Raw genomic sequence first — 20,086 nt, 5'->3', positions numbered from 1 at the left:
CCTCAGATTCCATTTGTGGATCGGTGTCCCATCGTGGGGATATTTGAATCCCCAGATAGCGGAATTTGGTCTGGGCTTGCTTCAACGGCTATCCCCCCAACTCTGTCCCTCCCCACTGTGCATTCACAGGGAAGATCTCGCTCTTGCTCAGGTTAAGCTTGTAACCTGAGAAGGCTCCAAACTCCTTTAGGAGTTGATGTTCGACCAATAACTCCAGAAATGAGATTGGAGACAACTGAAGACTTTATTACACTAGATGTTTCCCCCAGCAGCGCAGGTACAGAAGGCAGCTGCTGGGGAGACACAGGCTCTTATACTCCGCCTTACTGGGCGGAACCAGTAAGCAGGCTTAACCAAGGAAAACAGTACCTTCTACACCAATGGTCTTACAGCATTACAGGGTACTGTAATACCTCTAATACCGACTACCACATTCACCCCCTGTTAAAAAAAAAGAGTCTGGCGGGGGTGGTGGCCTCGCAGTACACAGTGGTAGAGGTTAAGGTTATGGAGGTACCCGGTATACATCAGTACAGTGGTTTTGCCTCGTTACATTGCAACTATTTACAAAATTTATTTACAGTTCAGAATGAAGCAATTAGTCGATCGAGGGCCCTGGTCGTCCTCTGCGATCGCCGTAGCTACGGTGGTGATGCAGGCGCCGGCTTGGGCATCTGTGGCTCCGGGCGCGTGGATTCGGCTTCTTCGGCAGCTACATCACCCCTAGACGGGACCGGTGGGAGGACAGATCCACCTGGGAAGGGGGCGGCTGTGGGGTGCGCCGGTGGGAGGGAGGGTGGGATTGGTGGTGGGGGTGTGTGTGTGGATCCAGCAGGTGCCAGGTCCCATAGGGAGACCGTATCCTGTCGGCCGTCGGGGTATGCCGCGTAGGCGTACTGAGGGTTAGCGTGGAGGAGATGGACCCCCTCGACCAATGGGTCCGACTTGTGCGCCCACACGTGTTTGCGGAGCAGGATGGGATCCAGGAGCTGCCAACCAGGTTGGGAGCGAGGTCCCGGAGGAGGACTTCCTAGGGAAGACAAGGAGACGTTCGTGAGGTGTTTGGTTGGTCGTGGTACACAGCAGTGACCGGATGGAGTGGAGGGCATCCGGGAGGACCTCCTGCCAGCGGGAGACTGGGAGATTCCTGGACCGTAGGGCTAGTACGACGGTCTTCCAGACCGTTCCGTTCTCCCGCTCTATCTGTCCGTTTCCCCGAGGGTTGTAACTTGTCGTCCTGCTCGAGGCAAGGCCCTTGCTGAGCAGGAATTGACGCAGTGCGTCGCTCATAAAGGAGGACCCCCTATCGCTGTGTATTTAGGCGGGGAAACCGAACAGCGTAAAGATGCTGTGGAGGGCTTTTATGCCGGTGGCTGCGGTCATGTCGGGGCAGGGAATGGCGAATGGGAACCGGGAGTACTCGTCAATCACGTTCAGGAAGTACGTGTTGCGGTCAGTGGAGGGGAGGGGCCCTTTGAAGTCCATACTGAGGCGTTCAAAGGGACGGGAAGCCTTTATCAGGTGCGCTTTCTCTGGTCTGTAGAAGTGCGGCTTGCACTCCGCGCAGATTTTGCAGTTCCTGGTGGCTGTCCTGACCTCCTCGATGGAGTAGGGCAGGTTGCGGGTTTTAATGAAATGGAAGAATCGAGTGACCCCCCGGGTGGCAGAGGTCCTCGTGGTGGGCTCGCAGGCGGTCCACTTGTGCGTTGGCACATGAGCCGCGGGATAGGGCATCAGGAGGCTCGTTTAGCTTCCCAGGACGATACAAGATCTCATAGTTGTAGGTGGAGAGTTCGATCCTCCACCGTAAGATCTTGTCGTTCTTTATCTTGCCCCACTGTGCATTATCGAACATGAAGGCCACCGACCGTTGGTCAGTGAGAAGAGTGAATCTCCTGCCGGCCAGGTAATCCCTCCAATGCTGCACAGTTCTAATATGGCCTGGGCCTCCTTTTCAACTAAGGAATGGCGGAGTTCTGAAGCGTGGAGGGTGCGTGAGAAGAAGGCCACAGGTCTGCCTGCTTGGTTGAGGGTGGCTGCCAGAGCTACGTCGGACGCGTCGCTCTGAACATGGAAGGGGAGGGACTTGTCGACGGCGTGCATCGTGGCCTTTGCGATGTCCGCTTTGATGCGGCTGAAGGCCTGGCGGGCCACTGTCGACAGGGGAAAAAAACGTGGATTGGATTAGCAGGCGGGCCTTGTCCACATAGTTGGGGACCCACTGGGCAGAATAAGAGAAAAATCCCAGGCAGCGTTTCAGGGCCTTGGAGCAGTGAGGGAGGGGGAACTCCATGAGGGGGCACATGCGTTCAGGGTCTGGGCCTATAACTCCATCGTGCACTACGTAACCGAGGATGGCGAGGCGGTCGGTGCTAAACACGCATTTATCCTTGTTATATGTGAGATTAAGAATTCTTGCGTTCTGGAGGAATTTTCGGAGGTTAGTGTCGTGGACCTGCTGGTCATGGCTGCAGATGGGGACGTTATCGAGGTACGGAATTGTGGCCCGGAAACCGTACCGGTCAACCATTTGGCCCATCTCTCGTTGGAAGACCGAGACTCCATTAGTGACACCGAAGGGAACCCTTAGGAAGTGGTAGAGCCGCCCATGTGCTTCGAAAGCAGTGTATTTGCGGTCGCTAGGGCGGATGGGGAGCTGGTGGTAGGCGGACTTTAGATCCACCGTGGAAAAGACCTTGTATTGTGCGATCCTGTTGACCAGATCGGATATGCATCAAGCTGCGTATACTTGTTGATGGTCTGGCTATAATCGATGACCATCCTATGCTTCTCCCCGGTCTTTACAACCACTACTTCAGCTCTCCAGGGACTGTTGTTAGCCTCAATGACACCTGCCCTCAGTAATCGCTGGACCTTCGACCTAATAAAGGTCCGGTCCTGGGCACTGTACCATCTGCTCCTGGTGGCGACGGGTTTGAAATCCGGGGTGAGGTTCGCAAACAGGGAAGGCGGATCGACCTGGAGGGTCGCGAGGCTGCAGACAGTGAGGGGGGTATTTAAAGGTTAAGCTTTGGAGGTTGCATTGAAAATCTAACCCTAGGAGTGTGGCAGTGCAGAGGTGGGGAAGGACGTAGGGCCGGTAATTTTTAAACTCCCTTTCCTGGACCGTGAGGTTCGCTATGCAGAACCCCTTCATCTCCACTGAATGAGACCCGTAGGCCAGGGAGATTGTTTGGTTAACTGGGTGAACGGGGAGAGAACAGCGCCTTACCGTGTTGGGGTGTATGAAGCTCTCCGTGCTCCCAGGGTCGATCAGACAGGATGTTTCATGCCCATTGATGAGCACGGTCGTCGTTGCAGTCGAGAGTGTTCGGGGCGGAGACTGGTCCAGGGTCACCGAGGCTAGTCGTGGCAGAAGTTGGATGTTCTCCTCGGGCGGTGTGTGGTCATCCGAGTCCGGGTCCGGAGAGTCCAGCCAAGATGGCGGCGCCCACTGGTCGCACATGGCTGGGGGTGCACATGATGGCGGCCCATCCATCACATGTGGTGTCCGAGAGACAAGATGGCGGCGCCCGGAGGCCGCACATGGCCCTGAAGGCAGAAGATGGCGGCGCCCGCTGGCCGCACGTAGCCCATGGAGAGGGTTGTGGTGGCGGTTCTGATTCGCCTCCGGAGACCGCAGTGACCGCCCGGGCATGGCATACCGACACGAAGTGGCACTTTTTGCCGCATCCTTTGCAGAGGGATGAGCGGGCCTGACAGCGCTGTTGGGGGTGCTTTGCTTGCCCGTAAAAATAGCAGCGGGGCCCCCCGGGATTGCCTGGCAGTCTCGCAGCACAAGCTTGTGGGGGGATAGGGGCTGCATCGGAGTCGGTCGCGGGGGGGGGTTCCACGATGCCCAAGGGGCTGTCGCGCGGTCGGGGACGGAAGGGCGGGCGTTTCGGGAGGCCACATCCAGGGAGCTAGCAAGGGCCCGTGCCTCCTTGAGGCCTAGTGTCTCTTTCTCCAGCAATCGCTGGCGGATTTGGGAGGACAGCATACCTGCAACAAATGCGTCCTGGATCAAAAGTTCTGTGTGGTCGCTGGCCGAAACTTGCGGGCAGTTACAGTTCCTCCCCAACAACAGTAGCGCACGGTAGAACTCCTCCAGCGATTCCCCAGGGATTTGTCACCTCGGCGCTAGTAGATGTCGGGCATAGACCTGGTTTACATGACGAATATAGTGTCCTTTCAGCAGATTCATTGCGGCCTCGAAATCGTCCGCGTCCTCGATGAGTGTAGATCTCTGGGCTCACCCTCGAGTGCAGAACTTGCATTTTCTCGTCCTCCATGGGTGTAATTGTGGCCGTCCTGGGATATCCATTGAAACACGCCAGCCAGTGCTTGAAGGTTGCCGCTGAGTTGCAGACACTCCGGCTTGATTCGGAGCTCCATTCTTTAAAATCTAGTGTAATAAATTGATGCTCGATCAATAATTCCAGAAGCGAGATTGGAGACAATTGAAGGCTTTATTACACTAGATGTTTCCCCCAGCAGCGCAGGTACAGAAGGTAGCTGCTGGGGAGGCACGGGCTCTCATACTCCGCCTTACTGGGCGGAACCAGCAGGCAGGCTTAACCAATGAAAACAGTACCTCCTACACCAATGGTCTTACAGCATTACAGGGTACCGTAATACCTCTAATACCGACTACCACAGGAGTTTCATTATCCCTTTGATGCTGGGTGTGGGAGTTCGAGATGTAGAGGAGCAGGTAATCCATGTAGAGTGAGATTCAATACTCTCTGTCCCTCCTTTGGATACATCTCTGGCCTTTTGTTGTTCTGAGGGTGATTGGCAGTGGCTCGATTGCCAGAGCAAACAGCAATGGGGATAGCGGCTGTAATTTTCTCTGCATGCACGGATGGAGAGGTCTTTGTGGTTGAAGTGCTCAGAGAACATACGGCTTTGTAAATGAACAAAGCTGTTTATTAATTGTTTCTAAATCACTAAAGGGTTTCTATGATGTAAGATTGCAGTTGCATAGTATGGCTAAATACAAGTAACTAGGTTAACTCTTATTAATAACTATTGTCTCAGGAGCTGCTCGCTATGCGACTGTGTTCTGTGCTTGTTGTCCAGATTCCTTGTCTGTGTGTTGCTCAAGAGATTACATCCCATCACCATGAGGCCGGTCTTCTAGTGACCTACACAAGTCACCATGCCACCTGTGGTCTGAAGCTAGAATCTCAGTCTATGCATACGGCACCTATCGTAACTTACAGTTCGGTTATTAAATCATACACAAATGATATTCTACATATCATTACAGGGGGCATCCGTCTCGTGCCTCTGTGCAGTTGGAAGTATTCATAGCTGGTGGAGTTTGTCCGTACGCTCACCATGGGAGCGCTGTACAGTAGTTTCACCCAGAAAATGAACCAAGTCCGAACCCAAACTGCTCCAGTACCTCTATGAGGTACTTCAACTCGACTTGGTCAAAGGCCTTTTCTACATCCAAGGAGATGATCATTTCTGGTGTTCTCTTTCTGGATGGGTCATTACCACGCTCATTAGGTGCCTGATGTTGGATGGTAGCTGCCTGCCCTTGACAAAACCCGTCTGGTCTTCTGTGACTACCTCTGGCACGTAGCTCGCCAGCCACCCCACCGGGGCCTTTGCCAGGATCTTTCTGTCTGAGTTGAGTAGCAAGATGGGCCTGTAGGACCCGCACTGTCAGTTCGTTGTCCTTTTTGGGAATCAGCGATATTGAGGTTTGTGCCAGTGGTGGTGGCAGGGTGCCCTTACTAGCGAGTCTGCGAACATCTCCCGCAGGTGCGGGGTCAATGCTGGTGCAAATTGTTTGTAGCGGTCGACTGGGAATCCATCTGGCCCTAGTGCCTTCGCCGGCTGCATGGAGTTGATACTCTCCATGACTTCTCCTAGTCCTAATGGAGCTTCCAGGCTCCGTCTTTTTTCTTCCCCCACAACCGGCATGTCCAGTCTGTCGAGGAACTGCTTCATCTCCGAGTTCCGCTCGAGAGGCTCGGAGGTGTACAGACACCAGTAGAAGGTTGCAAAGACTTGTTTGATCCTTTCTGGCGTGGCAACTAGCCTACCACTACCATCCCTAACCTGGGCTATTTCCCTCATGGCTGCCTGCTTTCTCAGCCGGTGAGCCAGCAGGTGGCTGGCTTGATCTCCGTGTTCTTACAAGGACCCCGTGTTTAGCGGAGCTGCAGCACTGCTTTCCCAGTGGAGAGCCGGTCAAAGTCCACCTGTAGCTTCTTTCTCTGTGCCAGTAGTTCCACGGTAGAGGTCGGGGAGTATCACCGATCCACCTCCAGTATAAGTTGACCAGCTGTTGCCTGGCTGCCCTCTCCTTCCTATCTTTGCGTTCCTTGTACGCAATAATTTCTCTTGTTAAAACCACCCTCAGTATCTTCCAGAACATGGAGGATGAGAATCTCCCCATTATGGCTGTTGGTAACGTACCCATCTATGGCGCGTGATATCTGTTTGCGGATGCCTTAATCGGCCAAGACCATGTCCAGCTTCCATGGGTGGCGGGGGTTGCTGTGCTCGACCCATCTCCAACCTCGCATCCATGCAGTGTGGAAGCATCCCTGGAAGCACCACTTTCCCCACGACAGAGATGTTGAACCTGGTGTAGATGCTATGCACCTGGATGAAGAAGGAGAACTCCTTCTCCCCTGGGTGTGTGAACCTCCATGGGTCCACTGCCCCCATCTGTTCCATGAACACATTCACTTCCTTTGCCATATTTAATTTATTCCCCGCATTGGGGTTTGATCTGTCTGTCCGTGGGTCCTGGACGCAGTTAAAGTCCCCCCCATGATGAGGCGGTCTATGTCAGGGATTTCCACCAGGGTTTTCTTCATGAATTCCGTGTTGTCCCAGTTGGGAGCGTACACGTTTACAAGGACCACTGGTGTCGCGACCAGGACACCACTAACCGATCCCCTTGGTCCGTAACCATCCTCGTCGCTGCAAATGCTGTCCTCTTGTTGAGCAGTATGGCCAACCCCCCTGCCCCTCGTCCCGTAGCACGAATGTTAAATCTGTCCCACTCAGTTCTTTCTTACCTGCAGTGGGTCCTTCTCCCTCAGGTGGGTCTCCTGGAGGAAGACTATGTCGGCTCTCAGTCTTTTCAGAGGGGAAAGACTCTGGATCTTTTCACCGGGCCGCTAAGTCCCCTGACATTCCAAGTTTCTGTCTGCCCATCCTGCAGGGTCAACCATACTTACCTTGTGGATGCGCTCTGATTGGAGACCATCCAAGATGGCCACCATTATTGTGCATGCCATGTGGGTGAGACCCTGCACTCCTGGGTTTCCCTTTGCTTGGGGGCCATCCAATATGGCCATGGTCACCGTACTCACCATGTGGCTGTGCCCCTGTGCTCCCGGGTTTCCTTTTGCCCAGGGGCCAACCAAGATGGCCACCATCATTGTGTATGCCATGCAACTGTGCCCCTGCGTTCCCGGGTTTCCCTTTGCCCAGGGGCCAATCAAGATGGCTACCATCATTGTGTACACCATGTGGCTATGTACCTACACTCCCAGGTTTCCCTTTGTCCAGGGACCAACTAAGATGGCCACCATCATTGTGCATGACATGTGGATGGCCCCTGCACTCCAGGATTTCCCTTTGTTCTGAGGCCCTTCAAAATGGCTGTTTTCGGTGCCCTTGTTTCTGTTGTCACCATGGGTGATCTGCCATAGCCAGCCTTTTATCCCTCACAACCTACCCCAATGTCCTGGTACACACGGATCGAGTGTCCATCCCATTTACAGGACCGTGTGTGCCTTGCCCAGTTCAGGATCTTTTCCCGGTCTTGATACCGATGCAGTTTTGCGATGATGGCTCGCGGCTGCTCCCCAGCATTGGGATTTGGCCGGAATGACCTCTGCTCTGACTACTTCTGGTGAAGCTTTCCCCTCCAACAGTTTTGCCCAGCAGCTGTGCCACGTACTCCATAGGGCTCCTGCCCTTGATACCCTCTGGTAGGCCCACAGTGCTGAGGTTTTGGTGGTGCGACCAATTCTCTTGGTCCTCGACCTTCCCCCTTGTGTCGCCACCAACCTTCCCATCTCTGTCTCTCGCGAAGCGATCCGGTCATTCTGGTTGGTCGCGGCCTTCTCCAGCCTTCTCCAGCCCTCAGATCATCACCTCCTTTGTCTCCAGACACCACTCGGGTCTTTTCGAACGCTGCTTGAAGAGGACCAGGGACTCCACTACTGCCACTTTCACCATCGCCATCATTTTGAGTTTGATGGCAACTTTGAGCACTTGGAGCTCCTGTGTTAGGAGGTTCCTCCATTCATTTATCAGGGGGTTAGCCCGGCTTGTTCTGGCGGCCCATCCCGTTCGGGTGTGGCTGGATCCTCGTCGCCCATCATGGATGTCATCGTCTCAATCTTTCTCTCCAGATTTGTACTGGCTCTGCCTTCTTTTCGGCTCCATCAAGTCGTTGCCTGGCATGCCCGTTCGTTGTGGTGGTGTTGGTGGAGAGTTTGTTCAGCAGGTTTAGTGGTCTATTTTTGGCCGAAAAGTGCCTAATTTCAAGTTTCCAGGAGGAGAGCAATCTTGCGTGCTTCCGCTCATCACCGGAAGTCCACGCCCTCAATAATTTGTTTCCTAATGCACAATATTTTTGGATGAAAGAAAATTACTGCGGCTGCTGGAATCTGAAACAAAAACAGAAAATACTGGACAATCTCAGCAGGTCTGACAGCATCTGTGGAGAGAGAAGGGAGCTAACGTTTCGAGTCTGGATGACTCTTTGTCAAAGCTGGAGAGAACTGGAAACAGGGTCAGATTTATACAGTTGTGTGTGTGTGTTGGGGGGGGGGGGGCACAGTGCAGTGGGGCTGGATAGGGAGCCAGCGATAGGTGGAGATTGATCTCCATGTAGAATGATACAGCCAAGAATGAAGTTGTTTGGCTGATCATGCCCGTGCTAACTTTTTGAACAAACTTATGTCTCACTTCCCAGCATTTTCCTCACAGCCCTGACATGATTTTCCTTTTGATGATGCACATTCAATTTCCTTTTGTAAACTACTGCGGAATCTGCTTCCATCACCCTTTCATGTAAGGCATTCCAGATCGCAACTCACTATGTTGAAAAAAAGCAACTCTCGTCACCGGCCCCACCCCACCTCGCCTCCAGTTCGTTTTGCCCATTATCAGCTGCTGAACTTTCCCTCCCTCAGATTAGAGTACAGACACTGAAGAAAATGTAGAAACGTAGAGTTTGAAGTTTTTAAATCTCGAGTCTATCATCTCCACATTACTGCAGAGGGCACTGCTGCTACACCAGGGGACTTGACACCCACATAAGGAGCTGCTGTCATGTTATAGTTGGATTGCAAAACAATCCTGGAAACGTTTCCCAATGCTTCAACGGAAACAATCAGGAAAAAAAGGAAAGGGTCAAAGTATATGATTCGAAAGGCATTGTTCCTTACCAATATACTCATCCTCATCAACAAATCCATCTTCATTCTTATCAATGTCTTCAAGTGTTTCCTAGTAATAAAAACACTTTGTAAGTACAGTTACTGACGATACATAGAAAGAAATAACTTGTGTTTATTCTATTCATTTCACAACCCCAGGATGTCCCAGGACCCTTTAGTTTCAGTGGCCTTGCCCCTCCCTTTGTCTAACCATTAGCGGCTATCTTCAGCTGTGTCGGCCAGAATTACTGGCATTTTCTGAACTTCTCTGCATTTCCACTTCACTCACCTACCTTAAGATATTCCTTAAAAAGCTACCTGGTAATCCAAGCTTTTGATTTGCAGCTTTAACATTTCCTTATGTAGCTGGGTGATAAAGTTTATATGATAACCCTCCGGTGAAGCACCTAGAGATATTTTGCCCCATTAAAGCTGCTACACAAATGCAAGCTGTTATTGCTGTTATAGCCAATGAAGTACATTTGAAGTGTAGCCGCAGTGTTATGTAGGAAGCACATTAGCCAATTTGTGCACAGCAAGATCCCACAAACAGCAATGGTGATGATCACAGAGTCATCTGTTTTCAAGTGTTGGCTGGTGGATGAGTATTGTCCAGGAAAGCGGGCAGAGCTCCGTGCTCTGTTGTTCTGCTTAGACAGTTGTAACACCACACAGAAAAATGCACCAACCTTCACCATGCCCTTGGCATTGCCCTTGAGTTACAGCCCTTCTCATCCAACACAACAGCGGGCAAACATTTCAACATTAGCAGCCGGAAGGCACAACAGGACATTGGCAACCAGACTCTAGTGCTGTACTGCTGCCTTACAGATAGCTACTGTGCACGCTTCAAAATATCCACGGGGTCACAAATCCTTGTGTGATAGGAATTCCCAGCACCCACTGGAGAAACGCAATTCATGTCAATCTTATTTTCTGGCACTCTTTTATGTCCCCAATTTAACATTCCTTATAATATTGGATCATACTTAGCTTTTCATGCTCCCTCCTAAAAGAGTTATAATATAGACCTCCAGCTGATTACTCTGAACACTTTGCACACCGTATTTCAAGGGTTCATGTTCCTGACACAAATGGAGGATTGCACATGAAGCGACTGACACAAAAATAAAGGCTGTGAATTATAATACTCAACCCACAATGGAACTGGCCAAGTGGGCAGTTGCAGAATCGGTTATCGCTATCAGGAAAGAATAAACAGGCCGTCACTCTTTTCTCTAAACTAGAGTTGGCTAAGATGGCAGCCTAATAGAGGTTTTTAAATTATGAAGCATTTTGATCGGATCGGCATGAAGCGGTTTCAACTTGTGGGGAGACCAGAAGTAGGGTTTAGTTCTGAAAAAAAACTCTTTCCCTCGAGAGTGGTGAGAAGTGGTATTCAATGCCCAACATCACTAGAACACTGGTAACATTGCCAAGAGAATATAGAGATCGAAGAATTAACTTTTGAGATAAATGGGCTAAAGGTTTTGAAAATTAATTTACGGGATGTGGACATCGCTGGCTGGGCAAGCATTTATTGACCATCCTTAAATGCCCTTGGGAGGGTATCAAATTGGTAACCAGAGAAAGATTATTCAATGGCTTCGCTCATTAACCTAGCAGAGATCCCTGTACTCTCACGCAGTTATCTTGTGGTGAATGCATTAATGAGTTTTCTCAGATCTGTTACACTTGGAACAATATATTAAATAAGTATAAATGTCAATTGTCCCGATTTGAACTCCTGTCACTGTATTCATAGTTATCCCAGTTAATTATTATATAGTTATATAGTTATTATCAAATTAAAGAAAAAAGGCTTAGAAAAGTAGGGCATGTGGCCCATTGTGTCCATGTCAGTTCTCTCCCATTTACCCGCACTTTCCCCATAGCCATGCACTTTTTCCTCTTCAGATTACTATCCAATTCCCTTTTTAAAGTCACAATTAAATCTGCCTTCATCACAATCTCCAGCAAAAATATTCCAGATCCTGACTAATTGTTGCATCAAAAAATTGGCATCCTCGGGGTATCAACCTTTTCCAATTAGATTAATTTCCCTTCATCTACTCAATTCCTCATCTCCTCTCAACTTTCTTTTTTCTAAAGGGATCTCCAGTTTCTCCAATCCGTTCCTGCAACTGAAGTGCCTCATCCTTGGAACCATTATTTTCTGCGCTCTCTCCAAAGCTTTCCGATTCTTCTGAAAGTGCAGTACACAGAGTTGGACACAATGGCCTGGGTTTTCATCCTCAAGGCGGTAGGAGCTCATTATTATTTAAATCAAGTCTGGGCTCTCAGTCAAGAGTACATAATGAGGTTTGGCTTAAAGCTCAGACATCAATTAGAATAACAGAACATCTGCTCTCCTGTATAAGCATTATTTGATTGACAGATCAGGCTCACTGATCTCAGCAAGAGACCTGAGGGGGTGGATAAGGGGTGTAACATAGCATAGGAGGCATGAGGGGAACCTTTTGAAATTACCTTTTAAAAAGTCCCCTCATGCACATGACTCCTCCATGGGGTCATGTGCCATTACTCTTTAAAAACCTAGCCTAACTCCATAAAAAACTGCAGAGAGGTATGAGATAGGCGGTATATGTGATGGGCAGCATGGTAGCACCGTGGTTAGCACTGTTGCTTCACAGCGCCAGGGTCCCAGGTTCGATTCCAGGCTTGGGTCACTGTCTGCGTGGAGTCTGCACGTTCTCCCTGTGTCTGCGTGGGTTTCTTCCGGGTGCTCCGGTTTCCGCCCACAAGTCCCGAAAGACGTGCTGTTAGGTAATTTGGACATTCTAAATTCTCCCTCCGTGTACCCGAGCAGGTGACAGAGTGTGGCGACGAGGGGCTTTTCACAGTAACTTCATTGCAGTGTTAATGTAAGCCAACTTGTGACAAGAAAGATTCCAAAAATAAAAAAAATAAAAAGATACATAGAGACATCCGTAGAAAATAGAAGCCAGAGAGGAGGCCATTCGGTCCTTTGAGCCTGCTCCACCATTCATTATGATCATGACTGATCATCAGGGTCAATACCCTGATCCTGCCTTCCACCCATATCCCTTGATCCCTTTAGCCCCAAGGGGTATATCTAATTCCTTCTCGAAATCACACAACACTTTAGCCTCAACTACTTTTTGTGGTAGTGAATTCCACAAATTCACCACTCTCTGGGTGAAGAAATTTCTCCTCACCTCAGTCCTGAAAGGTTTACCCCTTATCCTCAAACTATGTTTCCTAATTCTGGACTCCCCCACCATCGGGAACATTGGCCGGAATTCTCCAGTCGTTGCAATTCACTTTCCCCACCGGGAGCGCACCCCACCAGCGGGTTTTGCGGTGGCGTGGGGTGGTTACAATGGGGAAATCCCATTCACACGCGACAGGAAGATAGAATCCCGCCGCCAGCGAACGGCGCACAGCTGAGAAACACGCGGGTGGAGAACGAGAGAATCCCGCCCACTATTTCTGAATCTACCCTGTCTAATCCTGTTAGTATTATATAACTTTCAATGAGATCCCCTCTCACTCTTCTAAACTCCAATGAATCCAATCCTAACCGACTTAATCTCTCCTCAAAAGACAGTCCTGCCATCCCAGGAATCAGCCTGGTAAACCTTCGCCGCACTCTCTCCATAGCAAGAACATCCTTCCTCTCGTTTAAGGACACCAAAACTGCACACAATACTCCAGGTGTGGCCTCACCAATGCCCGGTACAATTGCAATAAAACATACCTATTCATATTCACAAATCCTCTTGCTATGAAGGCCAACATAACATTTGCCGTCTTTGCTGCCTGCTGTACCTCCGCGCTTAGATACCTATCTCCATAATGGAATTGGCCAGGTCAGGGATGCTGGGTGCAGGCTTCTGACAGGCACTTCCAGAAATTGCACAGCCTGGAATGGGGTTGGCAATCCTGGAATCAGGACCACCCACCATTTTAAAGGGCTCCCGTGTCAACTCGACTCAGTGAAAAGCCATGCTAATACTTTTGTTGATGATGAACCAGTTTTTCAAAAGTATGTTGTTGTATTTCTACAACACTTTGCATGTTCTCAGGATATCCCAAAGTGTTTTACAGCTAATGGAGTATATTGTAGGAAGACCTGCAGCCAATTTGTGCACAGCACGCTCTCATAAACAGCAACGTGATAATGACCAGATCATCTGCTTTAGTGATCATAAAAGCTAACAAAATCTGAACAGTTACGTGTGAAAGAGCTGAATGTGGCTGTTTGAGAAAGAGTAAAATGAATAATGGCAGAATTAATGGTTGGATCAAAATTTTACACAAATTCTGTACCTTGCCAAGAACTTTATAAAATTGTTGGAAAGACACTTAATACATTCAGAATTCTATACGTGGATTATTTGTATTAAATTTCATTCAATCTTCGCCATTCAGTTCTCAATTCAAAGTAAACCATCTGTCCTCTCAGAAAATGAAGATATCATCTTACTATTCACACTGTGACACAAAACGTTTTAATTTTAAAGTATTCTTTCAGTTTCACTTATGCCTTCCTCCTTTCAACCCACAGCTTAAAAATAGATGTTCTGGTCATTCTCACTCCTGTTTGTGGGAGCTTGCTATGTATCAATTGATTGCCATGGTTCCGATATTACAATAGAATATATTTTAAGTGCTTCAATGGCTTTGGGAGATCCTGGGGTGATATAAAGGGTAAGGCTTTCCGGGCACCCCCGCACCGAGACTAGAAATTCCCACCCAACGTCAACAGACCTTTAAATGATTCCTGTGGCGGGCAGGACCGGAAGATTTACCCCCAAATCTTTATTTTCCTGCTCTATGTACCAGACAATACTCTCCTTAAAGCATTGGCTGTTCTCAAGATATTACTCAACCACATGAACAGTGTATATTCCTTCCCAACTCCCAAAACCTTGACTGTTCCCGACTGAATCTTACCTCACCTTTCAGGCCTTGGTTTGCCATGTCTGGCTTTGTGTTTTCACTTTCATCGACAGCAAATACATGGTGCGGGATTCTCCCATCCCCCGGCAGAATGTCCACGCCGCCGTAAATGCCGTCGCGTTTTACGACGGCGTGACCGGGCCGCTGCCAGGAGTCATTTTGGCCCCTACAGGGGGCCAGCACGGCGCTGGAGCGGTTCGCGTCACTCCAGCTGCTGAACCCAGCGTGAACTGTGCACCGTGGGATCTGCGCCTGCGCAGTGGCGCCGGCTCCAACGCGCACATGCGCAGTGGCGCCGGCTCCAACGCGCACATGCGCAGTGGCACCGGCTCCAATGCGCACATGCGCAGTGGCCTCCTTCAATGTGCCGGCCCCAACGCAACATGGCGCAGGGCTACAGGGGCCGGTTCGTAGGAAAGGAGGCCCCCCGCTAGAGAGGCCAGCCCGCCGATTGGTGCACCCCGATCGCGGGCCAGGCCACATCGGAGGCCCCCCCCGGGGTCGGACCCCCCCCCCCCCCCACAGGCCGCCACCCGACCCATCAACACCGAGGTCCTGCCGGATCAGAGCAGGTTAGAACGACGACGGCGGAACTCGGTTCTTTTCTTACGGCCGCTCAGCCCATCCGGGCCGGAGAATCGGCAGGCCGGCTGCGTAGAACGGCCCGTGACCGGCACAGCACCAACCACGCTGGCGCCAATGGCGCTGATTCTCTACTCTGCGGAGAATCACGTGCCAGCGTCGGGGTGGCATGGCCCGGTCGCGCGGATTCTCCGGCCCGGTCCAGGGCTGGGAGAAACCCGCCCATGTTGCCTGAGCCAAATGCACAAAAGTTTGCTTGTAGCCTGTGTCACCATGTGACCTCCTCACACAAATAAATGCACGTACAATGAAAATCAATGATCTGCAATGTGTCCATATTTGGCAACATAAATACAAATCAAAATGTGTTAAACCGTGATATGAAGTTTAACTCTTCTGGCAATTGTAACAATGCTAATTATTCAACCCAACTACAAGTCATTCTTTCTCCACACAAGTCACCTCTGAAACACTGTGATTTTCTTTTGGGACGAGGATTATTGGTTATGTTAAAGAAAAGGGTCTTTTGAGAGGAAGGTCGGTCAGCAGCAGCAGCAACCTTGGGGGGGGGGGGGACGTCCTGGGAGGGGGGGGGGGGGGGGGGGGGACTGCCTGGGAGGGCGGATGAGCAAGAGATAACATGAAGGGTTGGGGAAACTGGCACGTACGGGTGAGGGCCAGTGTACAAAGCTGTGTAAATATATCATTTTGCCATGTATATATCTTGCTCTGCGCGATTTTTCTTTTTCTTTTTGTTACGGGGGTGGGGGGGGGTCATTGTTTGTAAGGGAGAAAAATTGTGTTAAAAAACTTTAATAAATATATTTTTTTTTTAAAAGAAAAGGGTCTTTTGTTTATCATTCGGGGAAGTACAATACAATGAGGTGCTATTATTTCTCCATTGTAAAGGAGTATTATTACACTCCTGTTATCCATTAATGCTCCTAGCAGCCTATTCTGGACTAATTAACCCTCTGGCTTTAAATATTAAATAAAGTGTTGTAAATGTTGAAAGATCCATGAACTGCTACAGTATAAAAAGCCTTTCTATTGAGTAACTGGGATCATGTGGTGGAGATAACGTAGAGAAGGAATGTGTATATGTAGTTATCAAAAGAATTCTGGGCAAAACTCTAAAGTTTATCATATAACTAAGCTAAAGGTTCCAGTGGGTGATAAGATGAGACACGTACAGACAGTTACTCCAGGTTAGTAGCATGGGAATAAGACCATAAGATATGGGAGCAGAAGTAGCCCATTAAGTCTGCTCTGCCATCCAATGAGATTGTGACTGATCTGATATGACAATCCTCAACTCCACTTTCAAGCCTTATCCTTAGAACTCTTGATTCCCTTATAACTGATGAAAAATCTGTCTATCTCAGCATTGAACGTACTTAACAACCCAGTCCTCTGCGGTAAAGAATTCCACTGATTCACTACCCTCCGCAAGAAGAAACTCTGCCACATCTATTTTAAATGGGCGGCCCCTTACTCTGAGATTATGACCTCTGGTCCTAAACTCTCTCAGAAGGGGAAACAACGTCTCAGCAACTAAATTAACTTTTAAGTCAAAGAAAGGATGATAGAGTTTGTGTAGGGGGTCGGGATTGAAGGTGCTAGCAACAGCGCCGCTCCCAATGGCCCCGGGGAAATACTCAGGGAATCCGGTAATAATAGCTTCATTGAGAATTTGGAGGCAGTTTTGCCAACGCTTCGGGTTGGGGGCAGGGTCAAGGGAAATGCCGATTCGGGAGAACCACAAATTTGAGCCAGGGAAGTGGGATGGGAATTTTCGGAAATGGGAGGAGAAGGGGATTAAGACACTAAAAGATTTGTTTCTTGGGGGTCGGTTTGCAGGATTGAAGGAGCTGGGAGCGAAGTATGGGCTGGAATAAGGGGAAATGTTTAGATACATGCAGGTTCGAGATTTTGCCAGGAAGGAGATATAGAGCTTCCTGGTGGAGCCGACCTCCACATTGCTGGACGAGGTGCTGACGACAGGGGGACTGGAGAAGGGGGTAGTGTCAGCGGTTTACGGGGCTATTTTGGAAAAGGACAAGGCACCACTGGAAGGGATCAAAGCAGAGTGGGAGGAAGCGTTGGGAGAGGGTATGGAGGGGAGGTTCTGGTGTGAGGTGCTCCGGAGAGTGAACTCCTCCACCTCGTGTGTGAGGTTAGGGTTGATATAGCTTAAGGTGGTATATAGAGCACACCTCACAAGGGCGAGGATAAGCCGGCTGTTTGAAGGGGTAGAAGATATGTGTGAACATTGCGGGGATGGGGGTGGGGGTCCGCAAATCACGTTCATATGTTTTGGTTCTGTCCGAAGCTGGAGGATTACTGGAAGGTGGTTTTTAGGGTAATCTCTAAAGTGGTGCATCTGAAACTGGACCCGGGCCCTCGGGAGGCCATATTCGGGGTGTTGGACCAGCCGGGGTTGGAAATGGGTGTGGAGGCAGATGTTTTAGCCTTCGCCTCATTGATCGTCCGAAGGCGGATCCTGTTGGGATGGAGAGCAACCTCTCCACCCTATTGAGGCATACAAGATGATCAGAGGATTGGATAGTGTGGACAGTGAGAGCCTTTTTCCTCGGATGGTGATGTCTAGTACGAGGGGGACATAGCTTTAAATTGAGGGGAGATAGATATAAGACAGATGTCAGATGTAGGTTCTTTACTCAAGAGAGTAGTAAGGGCATGGAATGCCCTGCCTGCAACAGTAGTGGACTCGCCAACACTAAGGGCATTCAAATGGTCATTGGATAGACATATGGACGATAAGAGAATAGTATAGATGGGCTTTAGAGTGGTTTCACAGGTCGGCGCAACATCGAGGGCCGAAAGGACTGTACTGCGCTGTAATGTTCTATGTTCTATGTCCTGGCGTGGCGGGGGGATCTGTTGGAATTCTTGACTCTTGAGAAGGTTAAGTTTGAAGTGAGGGGAAGGATGGAGGGGTTCTACAATTCATGGGCGTTATTCATTGTGCACTTTCAAGAATTGGATAACATCGAACATTAGTTGGGCGAGGGGGGAGGGGGACTATATGTGTTAATGGTGACTGTGGGTGATTCCCGATTCCTGTTTGTTATTTGTTCATGTTAACATGCAGGTGGTTGTTTGGGGGTTGGTGGGAGGATGGGATTGTTGTTGTTGATATGGGGATTGACATTATCTTTGTTATTGCTTATTGTTTATTGTTGGTGGGTGCAAATTTGGAAGAAAATGTGAAAAAGGAGAATAAAAATATTTTTTTTAAAAAAGAAAGGATGATAATTAAGTTTAGGTGGAAAGAATAGGAGACAAGCAATGGCTACCACTAGCCAACGTAAGGTGCCTCATTTATAAGCAGGCTCAATGCCATCACAATTTTGTGCTTCAGGTCCCTGTTGGTTTGGTTTGGACTTTGTTGAATTACTTTAAACATATTTTAGTTTTTTTGGACCACATGTGTGTTTCTGATCTGAGTGGTACCCTGAAAACGGCACTTGTGGTCTGGCTTCCTGTGACAGTGAGTCAACTCGGTGCCATCCTGAATGGCCCAATTGAAACAGTCCCACCACCTTCAGCCCCAGTGGTAACAACAACAGTGAGTGGCGATGTGGGGGAGGAAAAGAGGACCAGATTATTCTCAGTAAGAAGTTATGGCCCAGTCTGAATCCATTGTTGGCATTGAGGTGGGGCCAAAAACTAAGCTGTAGCAATTTAATCTTCACGTTATTTTAGTGTTCTAAAAAAAAAATAAGGAGTTGAGATTTGAGTTGTTGAGAATGACTTTGCAGGTGATGTATATATTTATTGAAAAGGAGACTTTGAAAGAGTGAGGTAAAATAGGCAAAGAGCTGGCACAAGCATGTGGGAGGCGCGGTAGCACAGTGGTTAGCACTGTTGCTTCACAGCGCCAGGGTCCCCAGGTTCGAATCCCAGCTTGGGTCACTGTCTGTGTGGAATCTGTACGTACTCCCTGTGTCTGCGTGGGTTACCCCGGGTGCTCCGGTTTCCTCCCACAAGTCCCGAAAGACGTGCTTGTTAGGTGAATTGGACATTCAGTCTACCCGAAAAGGTGCCGGAATGTGGTGACTAGGAGTTTTTCACAGTGGCTTCATTGCAGTGTTAATGTAAGCCTACTTGTGACAATAAAGATTATTATTGTTATGAGGGCTTGAATGTCCTCCTTCTGTACTGCAAGATTATCTGATTCTATACTCAGACCCAGAAGCAATAAGGTGACTTCCAACTTACATAAACAACAATTTCCTTCATGTGCTCAAACTCCTCTGGGTGAAGAAAGGCTGTGAACTCCTCCCTGGTGGCCACCATGTCTCCATCTAGATCTGCAGCTTGGAATCTCCGCTCATCCCGAGGAAGCATCTTCTTAAAGCTGAGCTGATCTGCTGCATCTTGAAACTCTTCCGGGTTCTCTGTGGTCCACAAAAGGCCAGGTTCTAAGTGAATGGTTGTTACAATCCAGACCTACTGCATTTGACATATCCCACAATCTTAACAGCTACAAGCTTCCAATGACAGTAAAAGTTGCAAGCACATAGACAATTCCAATATATTGCCACAACTATATTTGGGCTCAGTGCTAAACAAAGTTTATGCAGAATCACCTATGCATTAGAACCATATTGTAGCAGTTCCTTTCTGAAGTTAATCCCTTCATTTGGAAGTGATCGGGTGTGCAGGATGCATCATGCGGCACATAGTCATGGCTGACGAGGCACCTTAAACTGCTGAAATGGGAAAGAATTTTTGAAAAGCAGAAGCCATCTTTTGCTTGCTGAGATTGACCGCCATGAAGTTTTTATTTATCTTTTACAGCTGCCCATCAACTAAATAGGTGTGGCTTAATCAAAAGGCTCTGATCACATAGAAAACTGTGGTGACAGCAATGTCCACATCACAGACTATAAAACAAAACTAATTTCTAATTATACCTCTTTGGTTACTGGAAATGAGCAGCTGTGGCTTCCAAATTTGGAGAGAGTAACAAATCTGTGACCCAAAATGATATACATTTCTCTAAGTAAGGACATGCAGAAAAGCGATCAGAAAGACTTATGGACACAATGAACTCAAAATGTATCAGGAAGGGGATTGATGCTCCCCATTACACCGTGTAGAAG

General features: G+C 49.0%; 1 protein-coding gene across 2 annotated transcripts in view; it reads right to left on the bottom strand.

Moving 5' to 3' along the window:
• rcn1 (reticulocalbin 1, EF-hand calcium binding domain) overlaps positions 1-20,086 on the bottom strand; it is a 93,896-nt gene that overhangs the window by 26,438 nt on the left and 47,372 nt on the right. For both annotated transcript variants that reach the window (XR_011933070.1, XM_072466258.1), the window contains exons 4-5: positions 19,200-19,378; positions 9,435-9,495 (exon numbers count right to left, since the gene is read on the bottom strand). Coding sequence is in view for 1 of the 2 variants with exons in the window: in XM_072466258.1 (XP_072322359.1) it covers positions 9,435-9,495; positions 19,200-19,378 (240 nt within the window). In the remaining variant the exon portion in view is untranslated. The remainder of the gene's footprint in view (positions 1-9,434; positions 9,496-19,199; positions 19,379-20,086) is intronic.

Source organism: Scyliorhinus torazame, chromosome 10 (genome assembly GCF_047496885.1).
Source record: "Scyliorhinus torazame isolate Kashiwa2021f chromosome 10, sScyTor2.1, whole genome shotgun sequence".
NCBI lineage: Eukaryota > Metazoa > Chordata > Chondrichthyes > Carcharhiniformes > Scyliorhinidae > Scyliorhinus > Scyliorhinus torazame.
The sequence above is the reverse complement of the archived record's forward strand: the minus strand, read 5'-3'. Positions and strand labels throughout refer to the sequence as shown.